The 13,338-nt window shown below is 37.7% G+C and overlaps 1 protein-coding gene across 2 annotated transcripts in view; it reads left to right on the top strand.

Moving 5' to 3' along the window:
* The window catches only part of ADK (adenosine kinase), a 270,648-nt gene that overhangs the window by 12,141 nt on the left and 245,169 nt on the right, over nt 1–13,338 (top strand). For both annotated transcript variants that reach the window (XM_031603000.2, XM_031602999.2), the window contains exon 2: nt 2,677–2,751. In XM_031603000.2, the coding sequence (XP_031458860.2) occupies nt 2,677–2,751 (75 nt within the window). The remainder of the gene's footprint in view (nt 1–2,676; nt 2,752–13,338) is intronic.

Below are 13,338 nucleotides of genomic sequence, written 5' to 3'. Positions count from 1 at the left end.
AACGTTTAGTTATCTATGTCTTGCACCTGTGACTTGTAAATTTAATATTCTCCTAAATGTTAGGTTTATTTTTGTGCTTTTACAATATATGGCTTTATGGCATATATGTGATTCATACTTTTTTCTTAAGGGGCACATAGCAGCCAAGTAACAGCCATAGCTCATCTGTTGCCGTGCAAAAGAACATTGTGAGGATAATTTGCAGCTCCTTCTGAAGGGAACGGGTGATTTGCACTACCCTGAAATGTAGTCAGTGTCAGGTTAATCAGTGTGAACATGCCAAAGATACAGAGCAAAGTCTAACGGTACAGACACTGGACTTTTCATGTTGTGGTTCATAAATCTGGTATTAGAAACTGCTGAGCACTGTGGTGTCTACTTAAATTGGCTGAATGTTTGGTTTATGACTTGGACAGAGATTGTTTATGCTCTTCCCACTTTGTCCAAAAAGGTATTTCCACCAAGTGGGGTCAGTGTGACATGCTGCTTCTCAGCATACAATCACTAGCATAGCTAATTACTGTGTTGGCTTTTAAAGCTCTGCCCCAGCTGGCATACTGCTACACAGCCCCTTGAGTACTCACTGCATTATTATAAAACATGGTGGAAGTAGGAAAACTTGAGGATAGGATGGGAGTTGTATGTGATGTAAAGAACAACCTGGATTAAATGGCACTGAAGGTGCTAGTTCCTGCTGCTGCTGGAATAATGGCAGTTTGTATGTGGCTTATTGGCATGGTAGAGCTTCTGTAGATGCTCAGCCATCAGTACAGCATGTGCCACTCCAAGCACACTGACAGGTATGCCCTGCAGCACACAGTTCAAGCAAACAAAATATTTGTTTCCATTGTGCTTCTTTGTTGAACAACCTAGCTTTTCAGGCGGTGCTTTCAACATGTCAGGTGTATTTTTGAGAATTTTTGGAATACAGCTGCTGTTTTTTCTCATGTGTGCCACACTCTTGTGCAAGCTTTGTGGAGAAGTTAGCTGTTATATCATTTTTTTTTTTTTTCTCAAGTGTAGCTGTAAAATTATTGCTATTGAGAACCTCAAAGAATATTAGAGTTGGCTAAACATCAAGTACAGTAGTGTTACTGTATCATTGCTCATTCTTTGATACTACTGATGAAATACCTGGCTTTAAAATGAAAGCAATGTATTGTGTAGAGGCTCCAGGTGCAATCCTCTTTATCCTTATATTACCTCAACTGTCACCTGTTTTTCCTCTTTTCTTCTAGCTAGATTAACTTACATTATTTTGATCTGCTTTATGTATGATTTCCGTATTTAGAAGAAACAACACTTCTCACAGTTACAAAAATATTTAGTGAGTCTTATAGGTTTTTACTAAACAGATGTTTCCTATTTCATTGACAAGCGAGCTTTTCATTTCTATGCTTCAGAATTTAACATTAGATAGAGATTCATGTGACATCCCAAGAAGAAGAGGAAGTATAATTGTTTACTTTTGGCAAGTATCTTCTGACAAATATTTGTCAACTAAGGGTCTTTTATAGTAGCTGTGAGAGGAAGTACATGAATGAGCTTTCGACCTCTGTCGGACACAGTTCATGAGATTGCTTCATGTCATCTCCTTTCTGCTTGTTCTGTGTTATTTTTTTCTGATCCTGCCGAGGAGAAGTTAATTAAATCCATTATTGAGTATGCAGGTCCTGAGTCTGTAAAACATTTCTCTTGCTCTGAATGGGCCAAAGCAATTGAAAACTCATTGACATTGAGGCTGAGCCAATACTGTTCTTCAGCCTTGGGCAATCAGTTGGTGAAGGCTGCAGTGTTACAGGAGTAGCATGTGGGGGATGTAGAGGCTACGAATGTGCCTTCTCTGCAAATACTTGATAGAGACATAATAAAGATGGAGGCACACTTGGTGGCATTCACATTAAAGCTACCTTGGGCAGCTAGAGCAAGTGCTTGCTGTGCCAGTTGGAGGCAGCAGGTGTTGGCTTAACAAGGAATGTGATGGTTTTGAATGTAGATTTAGGCAGCCTTGGAAAACAGCTGCATTCACTCCTACTTGACACCAGGCCTGTATCTAATCCCTTGGTATTATTGCATTATCACCCAAGTATGTGCTATTCAGGAAAATGAAATATATATTTTCTCAACAAATCTGAAAAAAAATGAAAGCCAGCTCATTCAGTTGTTGACAGTATTATCTGATGTCTTGTTTTCATGTAGTGGAAGTCATAATAATGGATTTCAGATTGATAACAACCTCCATTCCTGCTTTTTAATCAGTAGAATTTATATTTTTATATTTAATCAGTAGAATTTATATTTTAAGATGACTGACCATGCAGGATCCATAGGCTCTTAATTTCAGTTTATTGAAACACTCCTAAATTGTTGGCCATTAGCAACTAAGTTTATTCAGTGGACTTCTAATAACCTGGTCTGCTTCTCCCTGTGCCTAAATATACTTTATTTGCTGACTGTATATAAACTGTATGTACATCACAGTATTATTCTGATCAAATGTGACCCTCTGTCTGTATGACAGGTAGATTGTTGCAGTTAGGCTGGGCAGGATTTGCATTTCTTTGTTTCTTAGTTTTATTAAGAAAAAAAAAAAGATTATTCTTTACTTAAAAAATGTCTTGAACTTACTGTGACAGGAATGCTGAACTAACTTGAAAATAATTGGCTTTCTTACAGTGAAAATGTTCTGTTTGGAATGGGAAATCCGCTGCTTGATATATGTGCGGTTGTGGACAAGGACTTCCTTGACAAGTAAGTCTTGATTTTTTTATTTTTTTTTTCCTTAATGTCAGTTTTGCTAGTTTGACATCTATGAACTAGCAGAGAACTAAATGCTGGTGTAATGCCAGGTTTACGCTGATCTTTGTGGGATTCTGACCTTACGCTGAAATTGTATTTGTTGTTGGAGCCATTTCTGTCATTTCAATTTATCAGTCAAGAACAGGACCACTTCTTATCAGGTAGTCTGTTATCTAGCTTAAGCCTAGTTGCACTGCCATCTGTATAATCATATCACTAAATTGCTGTTTGTGTGTTCCTGGTGGCATTGAGCGTAGTCATTCTCTGATCACTTTATAGAGATGGGGCTTTTCCAGAGCTATGAACTGTAGCTGCTGTATTTAAATTCTTTATCATGGGCTTGTTTTCTACTAGTTGCTGATACTTTGTGTATTGGGTTTTCAAGTGATCAGTTACTTGATTCATCTTTCAAAGTGCTCACCATTCTTCCTTCTTTTTTAAATTACTATTTTTTCCTCCAGACTTTCTTTTAGTTAGCAATGGGAATACTGAATCAAGAATAAACTTCTCATTGCTCAATAAAGAACAGGTACACGGTTCTTGTTTGTGAATTTGTATTGCCAACCACAAATTTTTGGTGCTAAGCTGTAGTAAAAATAATAATTTGTTTCTTTGTTTGAGTTTTATTTAAAAGTGTGTCTAAGTGAGAGCCTGAATGTTATAACCTGAAAGCAAAAGATGAATTTTGAAACAAGAGTTTCAAAAATATCTGGAACTTTGAACTCTCAAAACATGGACTTGATTTCTGAAAAAAATATATATATACTCTGATGTAATTGTTTGGCTTAATATTTCAACTGAAATAATTTCAGAACCATTCTCTGAACATAACTAATACCGTACCTCCTCCAAACCAACTGATCATTAGAAATTGTGATCAGAGAGGTGATGGGATCTATGTTGCCCCAGTGAAAACCTGTAATAGTGTGGTGTGCTTTTCGCTGGGCCTGATGTGCTATGCAGAATTTAATTGAATTTAAAACAAGTCTTACGTGTGCAAGTTTGAGTCCTGTCAGACCAGTCTAAGTATCTCCTGGAACGTCATATGCTTTGTGAGCACCTCTTTACTGCCAAAATGGCTCAGTGGAGTGTTGAATTATTTAAAGCAACAATTTCACAGAGAACATGCAGATAGTGTGATATCTCTGCTAATAACCTGAAATCTGGGAAGCTTGTCTACACTCTTACATACCTGATGTTCCTTTTTGCTCCCTGTTTGTAAGTGTTGTCTATGGATGAGTGTATATGCAGACAAGACTATTCCACAGCACGTTTTGACTTCATGTGTAACTACTTCTTGTGGTACTTGCTGAAATGAGAATCAAATCCCCTGCATCCTCAGCCTGTGAGGGCGCATAAAACAACAAGCCTAGCTGTAGAGCAAGTGTTAGCATAAAGTTATTCAGGTACTTCAGGGAGGTACAAGAACATAAATATTTTAGGACTGTGAAGCAGTTGACAGAAATTGTTGACCACAGCAGCCAGATCTCTGGGTTTGCATGTCAAAGAAGGCATGCATCCATCTCTAGACATATAGGTTAGCTCTTTGTCTCTTTGCAATCATCAGTCACTTCTGGAGCATCTCTTGCCTCTTCAAGAAGATGAGCTTTTTTAATAGGGCCATCAGTCCATCTGGACTCCAACTCGAAAGTGTGCAGAGAGGCTGTTCCTGTTAGTTCTTTCACTTCTTTTGTAAAAGCACTCTTCTAAGGTTAAATACATTTGTTTAGAGTTAAGGACTCAGTGTTGCAAATTTAAACCATGTTTATTTTCAGTGAAATGGGAGTATTAAAATGAGTCCTTGCTAGCCAGATTAGTTTTGTAACTTCTGTTTAGAAAATGCAAATGGAAACAGCATAAAATTGTGTAGGAAGTCTCAAATGGTCTTTCTCACAATACTTAAATTGCATACAATCCATTTTATTTATAAACTTGAAAATAAATATATCATGGCAGTCCTACCCCTGGCAGGTGAAAAACAACTTGCTACCATGTAGCACTGCTTTGAAGAAATGAACACTGTTGAAGTGTTGGGTGGGTATTTTTGCCTTGTGGCATAACCCTATCACTTTTCTTTCAAGACAGATTTTTGGTTTAGTCTTGGCTTGCACTGAAGTATTTTCCTCCCTTGACAAGTCAGGAAAGCATTAACTGTTTCCCAAACATTTTCTAAGAGAGATGATCTTAGTTTGTGTCATGACAGAGCTTCACCATACCAGTCAGTTTTTCAGACCACATAATCAGTCTGGCATTACTTCAGCCACTGAATTTTGACCTCCATTTGGGAGTTGAGGTTTTTTGCTCTCACTTTTCCTTTTTGGGAAGCATCCTGAATAGTCTTAGCAGTGTTGATAGCACTACTGAAAGCAGGTGATACGCCAAACCATTTCAAATTCTGTTCACAGAGCTGGAGAACAGTCTTAAAGGAATTGTCCTTGTTTTGTTATTTTCTGAGTCTCAGCTTGGAAGAAATACTAGAAAAGTAGGGTTTTGTGTGTCCTTTTCAATTGGATTAACTCAATAATATAAGGTTTTTTTTTTTCCTTCCTGTTTTTCTGAGATACAAATACTTGCTGAAAAAGCAGCTTTTTCTAATGGGTAGGAGTGAAAAGATTAAAAAAAAAAAAAAAAAAAAAAAAAAGGAGATGCTTTGTGGCTAAACTGCTCACTATAGCATTAATCTGTGAAAGTAACTTGGCTAACAGGTATTTATTAAAGCTTTCAGAGTAATTTGTTTACTAGATTTTGCCTGTGATATCGAACAGCAAGAATTCCTTTACCTACTGAATCTGTAAAAGGCATTGAAGTATAACTTAGTAGAGTTTGATGTATGTTACATGGACTGAAGCAAACACAGAAATTGTAATTGACGTGTAATGGCACTTTAAGACTCTCTTCCGCAGAAACTCAATACTTCTGACTCTTGGGATACTCCTGTGCCTTGCTGCTGGGATATGGCATTGTGTCACTGCTCCCTCAAGAAAGAGCAACGTGCTGTCTTGTGCGTTTACCCAACCCTAGTTGAAATATTTCAGCTGCAGAGTTCTGGTCATTGCTTGTCATCTCAGGTACACATCCAGCAGCTGTAAAGCACGTGTTCACTGAAAGGACAAATCTGCTGTTGTCAAACACCTTGGTCTATGACTGCATGAATTGTGGAAGCAGAATTAATCGTTAATGATAAACTCATGTTCACAGAATTGTTATCTAGTCGTGGGAATTCTAAGTAATGAAAGCCTTTGGTCTTCACTAATCAGCCAGTAGGAAGGTGAGGAAAATAATTGCAGTTGACAACAGCTGTATAAACATGTAAAGGTCTTTCAGCCTATTCCATTACAAAGGAATGGAGATTCAGGGGAGATTATGGCCTGTGCCATATTTATAACATCAACGTTAAGAACACTCATTTCTTTATTTCACTCTGGTTCCTGGATGCTCAACCAGATCCATGATCGCATGGACTGGGATGTGTTTTATTTGTCATCTCCATACCAATTACTTAGTCAGCACCATAGTTCAGGATTACAAGCTGTAAGAATGCTGTTTGATTTGCTTATCAGTTGTCAAAGCAGCCAAGTCTTTTTCTGCTCGTGTGAGATATCTTTTCTTAAAACCAGAGTCTGGAGCAATCTTTACACAGTCTATGTGTAGTGGGAATGCGAGTCACAGCCTAAAGCAGTGATTGAGCACCTGGTGGAAGGCAGGGCCAACCCAGGGGAGCTCAGATGCATGCAATGTTCCTGAGTAACTGGAAGGAGTGGAACTAGGATCCACTCCTTCCCAGACCTCATTTAAGGATTAGCAGTGCAGATGAGAGTATTTCTCTGGAGATCCCTGTGTAGCTGAGGACTTCTGAAGGCAAGCAGATTCTTTCCTGTGTTTCTTTGCCTATGGCTGTTGCATTAGAGCAAGTCCTCACTTGCTGCAGCCTATGACCTTGCTGCTCTGCTGTCATTGCTGTGCTTTCCATTATGTTAAAACGTTACTCTGTCATTGGTGCTCAGTAAAGTTCTGTAGTTTTTCAGAGCATTCTTGGACTGCATCATCTGCTGTTTTGTTCTCTTCCCTGCTTTCTCTGTGACACTATTGTAAGTACAGAAGGAATGCTATACATAAACCAGGAAATGGGTTTAAGCTCATTTTTACTCTTTATTGAAAAACAGCTTTGAAGGAGAGAGAAAATGACTGGGATCTTTGAAGTACTTATATTTTGCTGTGTTGATAGCTAATGTATGAAAGGAGGCCTTCATTGACGTGAGGGAAGAAATGCAATCATGTTGATTTGTAACTTCCCAAGTACAATATGGATCTCCTGTAGTGGGCTGCCAGTTATCTGCAGCACTGGAAGTGACTGGGTCATCACAGGAGAAACCAAAATTCATGATCACTCTGCCTTTCCACAGTGACTGCTGCATGATCACAGATCAGTTAAGTACAATATTTTACTAATCAAGCTATGTTAGTATCTGGTTACTTCAGCTTTCTTGTTTTTTACAACACTAGGTGTGATGGAAGTAAGGATTTGTTTATTTGAATACTTTCTCACCTATTGAATTTTAGGTTTATAAATTAGGAGAAAGCTTTGACAGCTACTTTGAGAAAAACATCTGCTTGCTTGCACTGAAATGAAGGTTGGTCTGTGTAGTTTTTCCCAAAAACACATGCTGGAGTGAGGTTAAAGAAGAACTGAGAAAGGCAAGGGTCAATTCTGTGCTGGGTCACAAGATCAGAGAATGCACAAGCTACACACTTTAATGAAAAGAAACAAAACCAAAACACAACTGTAAGCCTTTTTGCCTTCATTAATGTGTTTAGCTTGACTTGGGGTACCTCATCAACCCTTTAGAACATCTTAGCAGATTTTTCTATTGCTTTTAATCAGAGATAATCTTATCTGTGTAATGCTAAATGTATAAAAAGTACCTAGTATAAGCTTGAAAAACATACTGTCCCTGAAAATTTACTTTAAGATTGTTTTCTATAGTGTTTCATTGTTTCAGTAATCTGAGTGAAATACCACTACTAAAAATGGCTGGATTGTGTTGACTCATTTGGTAGAGAAGCTGAACAGCTGAGGATTTTATTATTACCTTGTGGTTTGAGTTACCTCTGTAGAACCCAATTTAGCTTATCTCAAGGTCTGAACCTAAATTGTTGTTGATACTGCTGAACTAAATTGCATCATCTGACTGCTGTTAAATTAAAAAAAAAAAAACAAAGTTCAGTGTTTGCTTACAAAAACTGAAGGTAATGATGGTTGTCTTTAGAAAGCCCTCTTAGAACTAATGTGCCAATAAATTTGGTAGCTTGCCTGACAACATAATTAGAGCTTCCTACAAGCCTGATAATTTTTCCTAGTGCATTTTGTTAAATGTGTAGTTTTAACCAGTGGAAGATTTTAGTGAAGCTCCATTTAGGAAAGGCTACATGAAAAACTTTACCTGTGCAGGGATGGAGCCCTTTTTTTTTTTTTTTTTTAATTTTTCAGACAGCTGTGATTTAATTTTGTTTCAATAGAATATATCTAGTTACTGGATTAATTGCTTTCTTGGGAATGACTTTGGGACGAGTGAGTGACATGTGCAGCTTATCTATATTTTCCCTTCCCTCCCAAATAAGAACTTGTTGAACAAAAATGTGGGAGTTGCGTGGCACAGCAAAGGATGAAGTACTGCAATTCCAACTGGAGTTCCACTTGCTTCATTGGAATGTAACCTAGAAGAAACGGCAAACAATGAGCTGGAGTAGAAGAGCTCTGTGAATTAAGTTGCTTTGTTTTTAACTAAGCAATAATAAGTGAAAAGACCCTTGCAGAAGACTTGTCTGATGAAAAAAATGAGCTTCTTAGGGGGAACTGGCAGAATTCTAAAATTAGGTGGTACATTTTCTTCTTTAGAAGTACTACTTGTAATTTTTATTGGGGGGAAAAATGTAATTTGCTTATCACACAATCATAAGATTGGGTTTTTATTTAGACTACTGTAGATGAACGTCATTGTTGATATTCTGAGTATCACTGCAGATAGTCATGTTTTATTATTCTGTAATTCAAAATATAATGTTGTTTACTATTGCCATTGAAAAGAAAGCTAGTGTTGCCAAAAATGTTGTAAGAGTAGAGCTGTCTTCTATTTATTCTAGTAATGTAGTGCAAGTTTGATCATTCATGAATTGAAAAATGGGAAAATGTAGTTAAAGATGAGCAATTATTTGTCACAATCTGGGTGTTTTGTTCTATTATTATTATTTACTGTAGATGAAATTGATTTATGATGCAAGTGTCAAAAAAGGGAGGGGTATTTTTTTTAATGATAGCAGTTTTCAAGAGGTTGGCACTCTATATTGTAAATAAAACCTTAGAATTTACTTAAAGCTCTTAATTTTAATGCATACTGCTATTTGTTTGATTGTGCTTCATTCAGACAACATGCAACCTCAGTAGCTTTTCTTTCCTGCTGGGCGTGTGTATCCATCCTTGAAATTAAATATGTTTAACGTGTGGTTTTTTTTTATTATACTTAATACTTGATGAGGCTATTCCTGAGCAGTGTATGAATGCCAGTGAGAACCAGAATCAGAGTTACTCTGACGTGTGTTCTGAGGTGCTTGTGCTGCTGCTGTTGTGGTGCTCCAGGCTTGCCCTGCTCCTCTGCAGAGCTGGTCCTGTGGTCTCTGCCATGGCCAGAGGGAGAGGGTGGAGGCAGCCAGAGAGCCTCTTAATTACTGGTGTTCTTGTTTTCCTGTAGTCAAGAGCTAAAGAAGGGCAAACCTACAGTTTGAATTTTATTTTACTTTGTTTTTGGAGGAGTAGAACTCTGAATATTCTAAGCTACTGGAGAAAGACCAAGTCTGTGTTGTGGATGCAAGGTCATGAAGCCTGAAGTTCCATAGTAAGTTCAGAGTAGATGTGGAGCTGGGGACAAAGATCCTTCATTTCACGAACTGTTGGCACTCCTTTTTTTTTACTAGTGTAATGGAATATCTCACTGAGGTGTTATGCTTTCTTATTTTTTAATCGCTATAAAGGGATTCATTCATGAGCTCTCCAGTTGCTGGTGTAGGTATTTGTTGTGTGTCGTGACAATGTGTGCCAAACTCCATAAAACAGTGCTGTATCTTTGAGCACAACTTGATAATTGCACTCAGAAAATCCACATTTTTGCAAGTTGCATGAATTGATTTTTTAACATGCAAGTGATAGTCATTTTCCAGTTCTACTTTGAACTTGTGGTTTTATGTCTATCTTATCTGATATAGACTAGGCAGCTATGGCTAGAGAATTTGGTGTGATTGTTTTTCCAGCTTGCTCCAGTGATTTGTTTCTCCCCTTGTCCTGAAGTGACAGCGGTGCAATTATCTGAGGTGCATGTGACAGTGTAAAGGGGAGCACCACAGCCTAGTATGATAAGCTGTAGCAAGTGAACGATTACATGAAGTTAGAGAAGCTCTTGGGATCTCTTTTGATTGAGTTTATCATAGAGAGCAAGGGGAGAAAAAAGAGGCTGAAGACCTCTCCAAAATTTGCTCATTCTTTTCTGGTTACTACAGCTCCATTTTTTTTTTTTTTTTTTGCAAGAGTGCATTCCAGCTTTCTGTTGAACCCTCATAATTCTTTGTAATTCTTGAATATTTCCATGATTTTGTTCATGAAACTAGAGAACAGCAGAACACAACTGTTAGTTGGTGTGCATAAAGTGAAACGTTCAGATGTATATCCCAAGTTGTCAGTGAAGTTTCAATGTCTGTAGTATTTCTTAGTAATTAAAAAACTGCAGGTTGGTTGGAAATCATTTATTTTTGGAGACTACAAGTTTGAAATCACATAATTTCATTGATTGAGAGGGATTAAAGCTATTCTTATGATGTGTGCAAAATCTTACTCCTTTGTTGATCAATTATTGTGTTACGGGTATGGCTGACAAACACGAGGTGAGGCAATCTTTATGTGAAGTTGTGTCAGCAGCTTGCAATTTTTAAGTACAGAATTAATTGTAAGGTAAGTTACTTTTTTGTCTAAAAGCACCAACTACATGTTCCCATTTTAGCCAAAAGCATGTGAGGTGTAGCCTGTCTTGTATTCAAAAGTAGGTCAGTTCAATTTAAATATATAAAGTGGGGTAAAAAATAATAATAAAAGAACCCTGGTACTTTAGGAGGATAATTTGAATTTCAAATTCCTGTTAAATGAGAATTAGAAATGTTCAAACATGTTTTTCTGCAACCAGCCCAATGTTATGTTGTTCTTCAGCTGAAGCGGGAGGCTCCTTGGGGCTGTGTGTTGAGGCAGGAACTGTCCACGTGCCTTGGTTCTTTTTTTCTCTTTACCGGATCCTTGGATGTCTGGGCTCGATGTAGTGGCTATCACAGTGGGTAAGGAGTTAAGATGCAAAACACAGTGGTGGTGGCTAGAGGCTAAAGGGAGAAACAGCTCTTCCCAGAATCAGTAATTGCTGTTCTTGGAATCCGTGATCCTCCCATGGTAGCAGACCAAAGAGTTTCTGTCAAGAGATCTTCCCTTAGTCTCTGTTTTGGCATTGCTCCTGCATCATTTAGAATGAAGATTTATTTTTTTTTTTTTGGTGCAGTAAAGGAAGAAAAACCTGCCACTTTTCATATACTACTTTTTGTTTTGTTGTTTTCCAGCAAAGCTTGTACAGTAAGTGGCTTGCTAGGTTCTTTACTGTTTACCCTACTCAATGTTAAAATAATTTTTGGAAACGGTGAAGTAAAGGGCATGAGCTACTTGCCAACTGTCTGGTTAAGCTTCTGTAAGCTGAGCTGTCTTCTATCAGGTGAGCAGGTGCAGAGACAGGCCATAGAGAAGACCTTGCTGTTGGGCAGGGCAAAGGCTCATTGAGTTTGTAGTAGTAAGAAATGGCTTTTGTCTAGCCTGACTGGTAGAAACAGACATCCATATAGTTAGGTAACAGTCAGAGAACAGATTATATCTTAATCTGAATAATAAAATACAACAAAAACCCTTAAGAGTCACCATTCTAGTTTCTAAATGAAATTATTAATATTGAAGTATGATGTTATCAGTCTGGCTGTGTCGCTGTGAGTAATAAGGTGAATTCTTAATACTTTAAAGACAAAAACATTTAACAGAAAACAAGATTTGATATGACCTCTGCACTTTATCCTCCTTTAGAAGAATTCTGTTGCTTATAAGCAATATTTTGGGCTGATTTGAGCTTTTTACTGGACAATGGTTGTCTTCTCCTGCATCTTACTGACTTTTATTGATGGGACATTTCTTTCTTTGTACTAAAAATGCTGAACTACTTGTGGTTTAGGAATATTCCATTTTTTTCTTCTAGAGGTAGAGATGCAACAGATGTAGTGGGGGCACAAAGTTGTAGTTGAGTTATGAAATGAATGTATGAAATGTATTGTTTGAAACCCTAAGTAGTTGTTTGATATTTCTAACAGTGTAACATTGACTTCCTTTGTTAGTTTGAAGTGCTGACCTGTATTTCGCTGCAGATATGTAGAGTCTGATGAACTTCAAACTGATACTTAATACACATTGCTTGACAACTGTGCCTCCTCACTGGGGAAAAAAAAAAAAAAAAAAGATAGCTTGATTTTTCAAGTGTGAAGGAGTTGACTTGAGCTTGCAGTATATTCATATAGGGCATGCAATGAATTTTTATCCAGAAGAAACCGTTACAGTAGTCCACAGATACAGGAGAGTCTCAGAGCTATAGCCACTGTCATACTACTGCCTTGTAATGATTTCACTCAGAGGGTGGTGACACACTGGAACAGGTTGCCCAAGGAGGTTGTGGATGCCCCATCCCTGGAGGCATTAAAGGCCAGGCTGGATGTGGCTCTGGGCAGCCTGGTCTGGAGGTTGGTGGCCCTGCATGTAGCAGGGGGGTTGAAACCAGATGATCACTGTGCTCCTTTTCAACCCAGGCCATTCTATGATTTGTTATAATCACCTTTTGAGAAGAACAGTTCTGCAGCAGCAAGGTACTTGGGAAATTTCAGTCCTAGTGCTGCCAGGATCTGCTGTAGAACTGCTAGAAATTGGTTCAAACAATACATTTTGAAGTGATAATGAGTACTTATGGCTAACTTGGAAGAGAACGAGAACCCTGCAGGTCATTATCATTTAGATTATGTGTGTATTACTTTTGTTAATTTTTGCAGGATTTCATGGAAGTGAAGTTTTAATGCAAGTTTGTGAAAACTAATTTGAGCTCATAATAAAAAATATTCATCTACAAACTATTGTTTATTTTTTATTGGAAACAAGTCTGGAAAGGCTAGATGGTCAGAACAAGAATAATGGAGAAGGCTGACAGGACTAAAATATGGTTTAGTTATTAAATGCTCAAAGATAATATTAAAAGATTACACTGAAGAGCTCAGTCTATAGGCAGAGTAGTGTATACTTCTTCACGAGTTTAAGTTATTTATTTCTTAATGAATCACTAAAGGTCAAATAACTATAATTTCTACTAATGTAGTGAGTACTCTGAACATCCAGAGCAACAACCTCAGGAGAAAATGGATGAAGGGTGATGATAG

This window comes from Phasianus colchicus, chromosome 8, assembly GCF_987193195.1.
Source record: "Phasianus colchicus chromosome 8, bPhaCol1.hap1.1, whole genome shotgun sequence".
In the NCBI taxonomy this organism is placed as follows: domain Eukaryota; kingdom Metazoa; phylum Chordata; class Aves; order Galliformes; family Phasianidae; genus Phasianus; species Phasianus colchicus.
The sequence above is the reverse complement of the archived record's forward strand: the minus strand, read 5'-3'. Positions and strand labels throughout refer to the sequence as shown.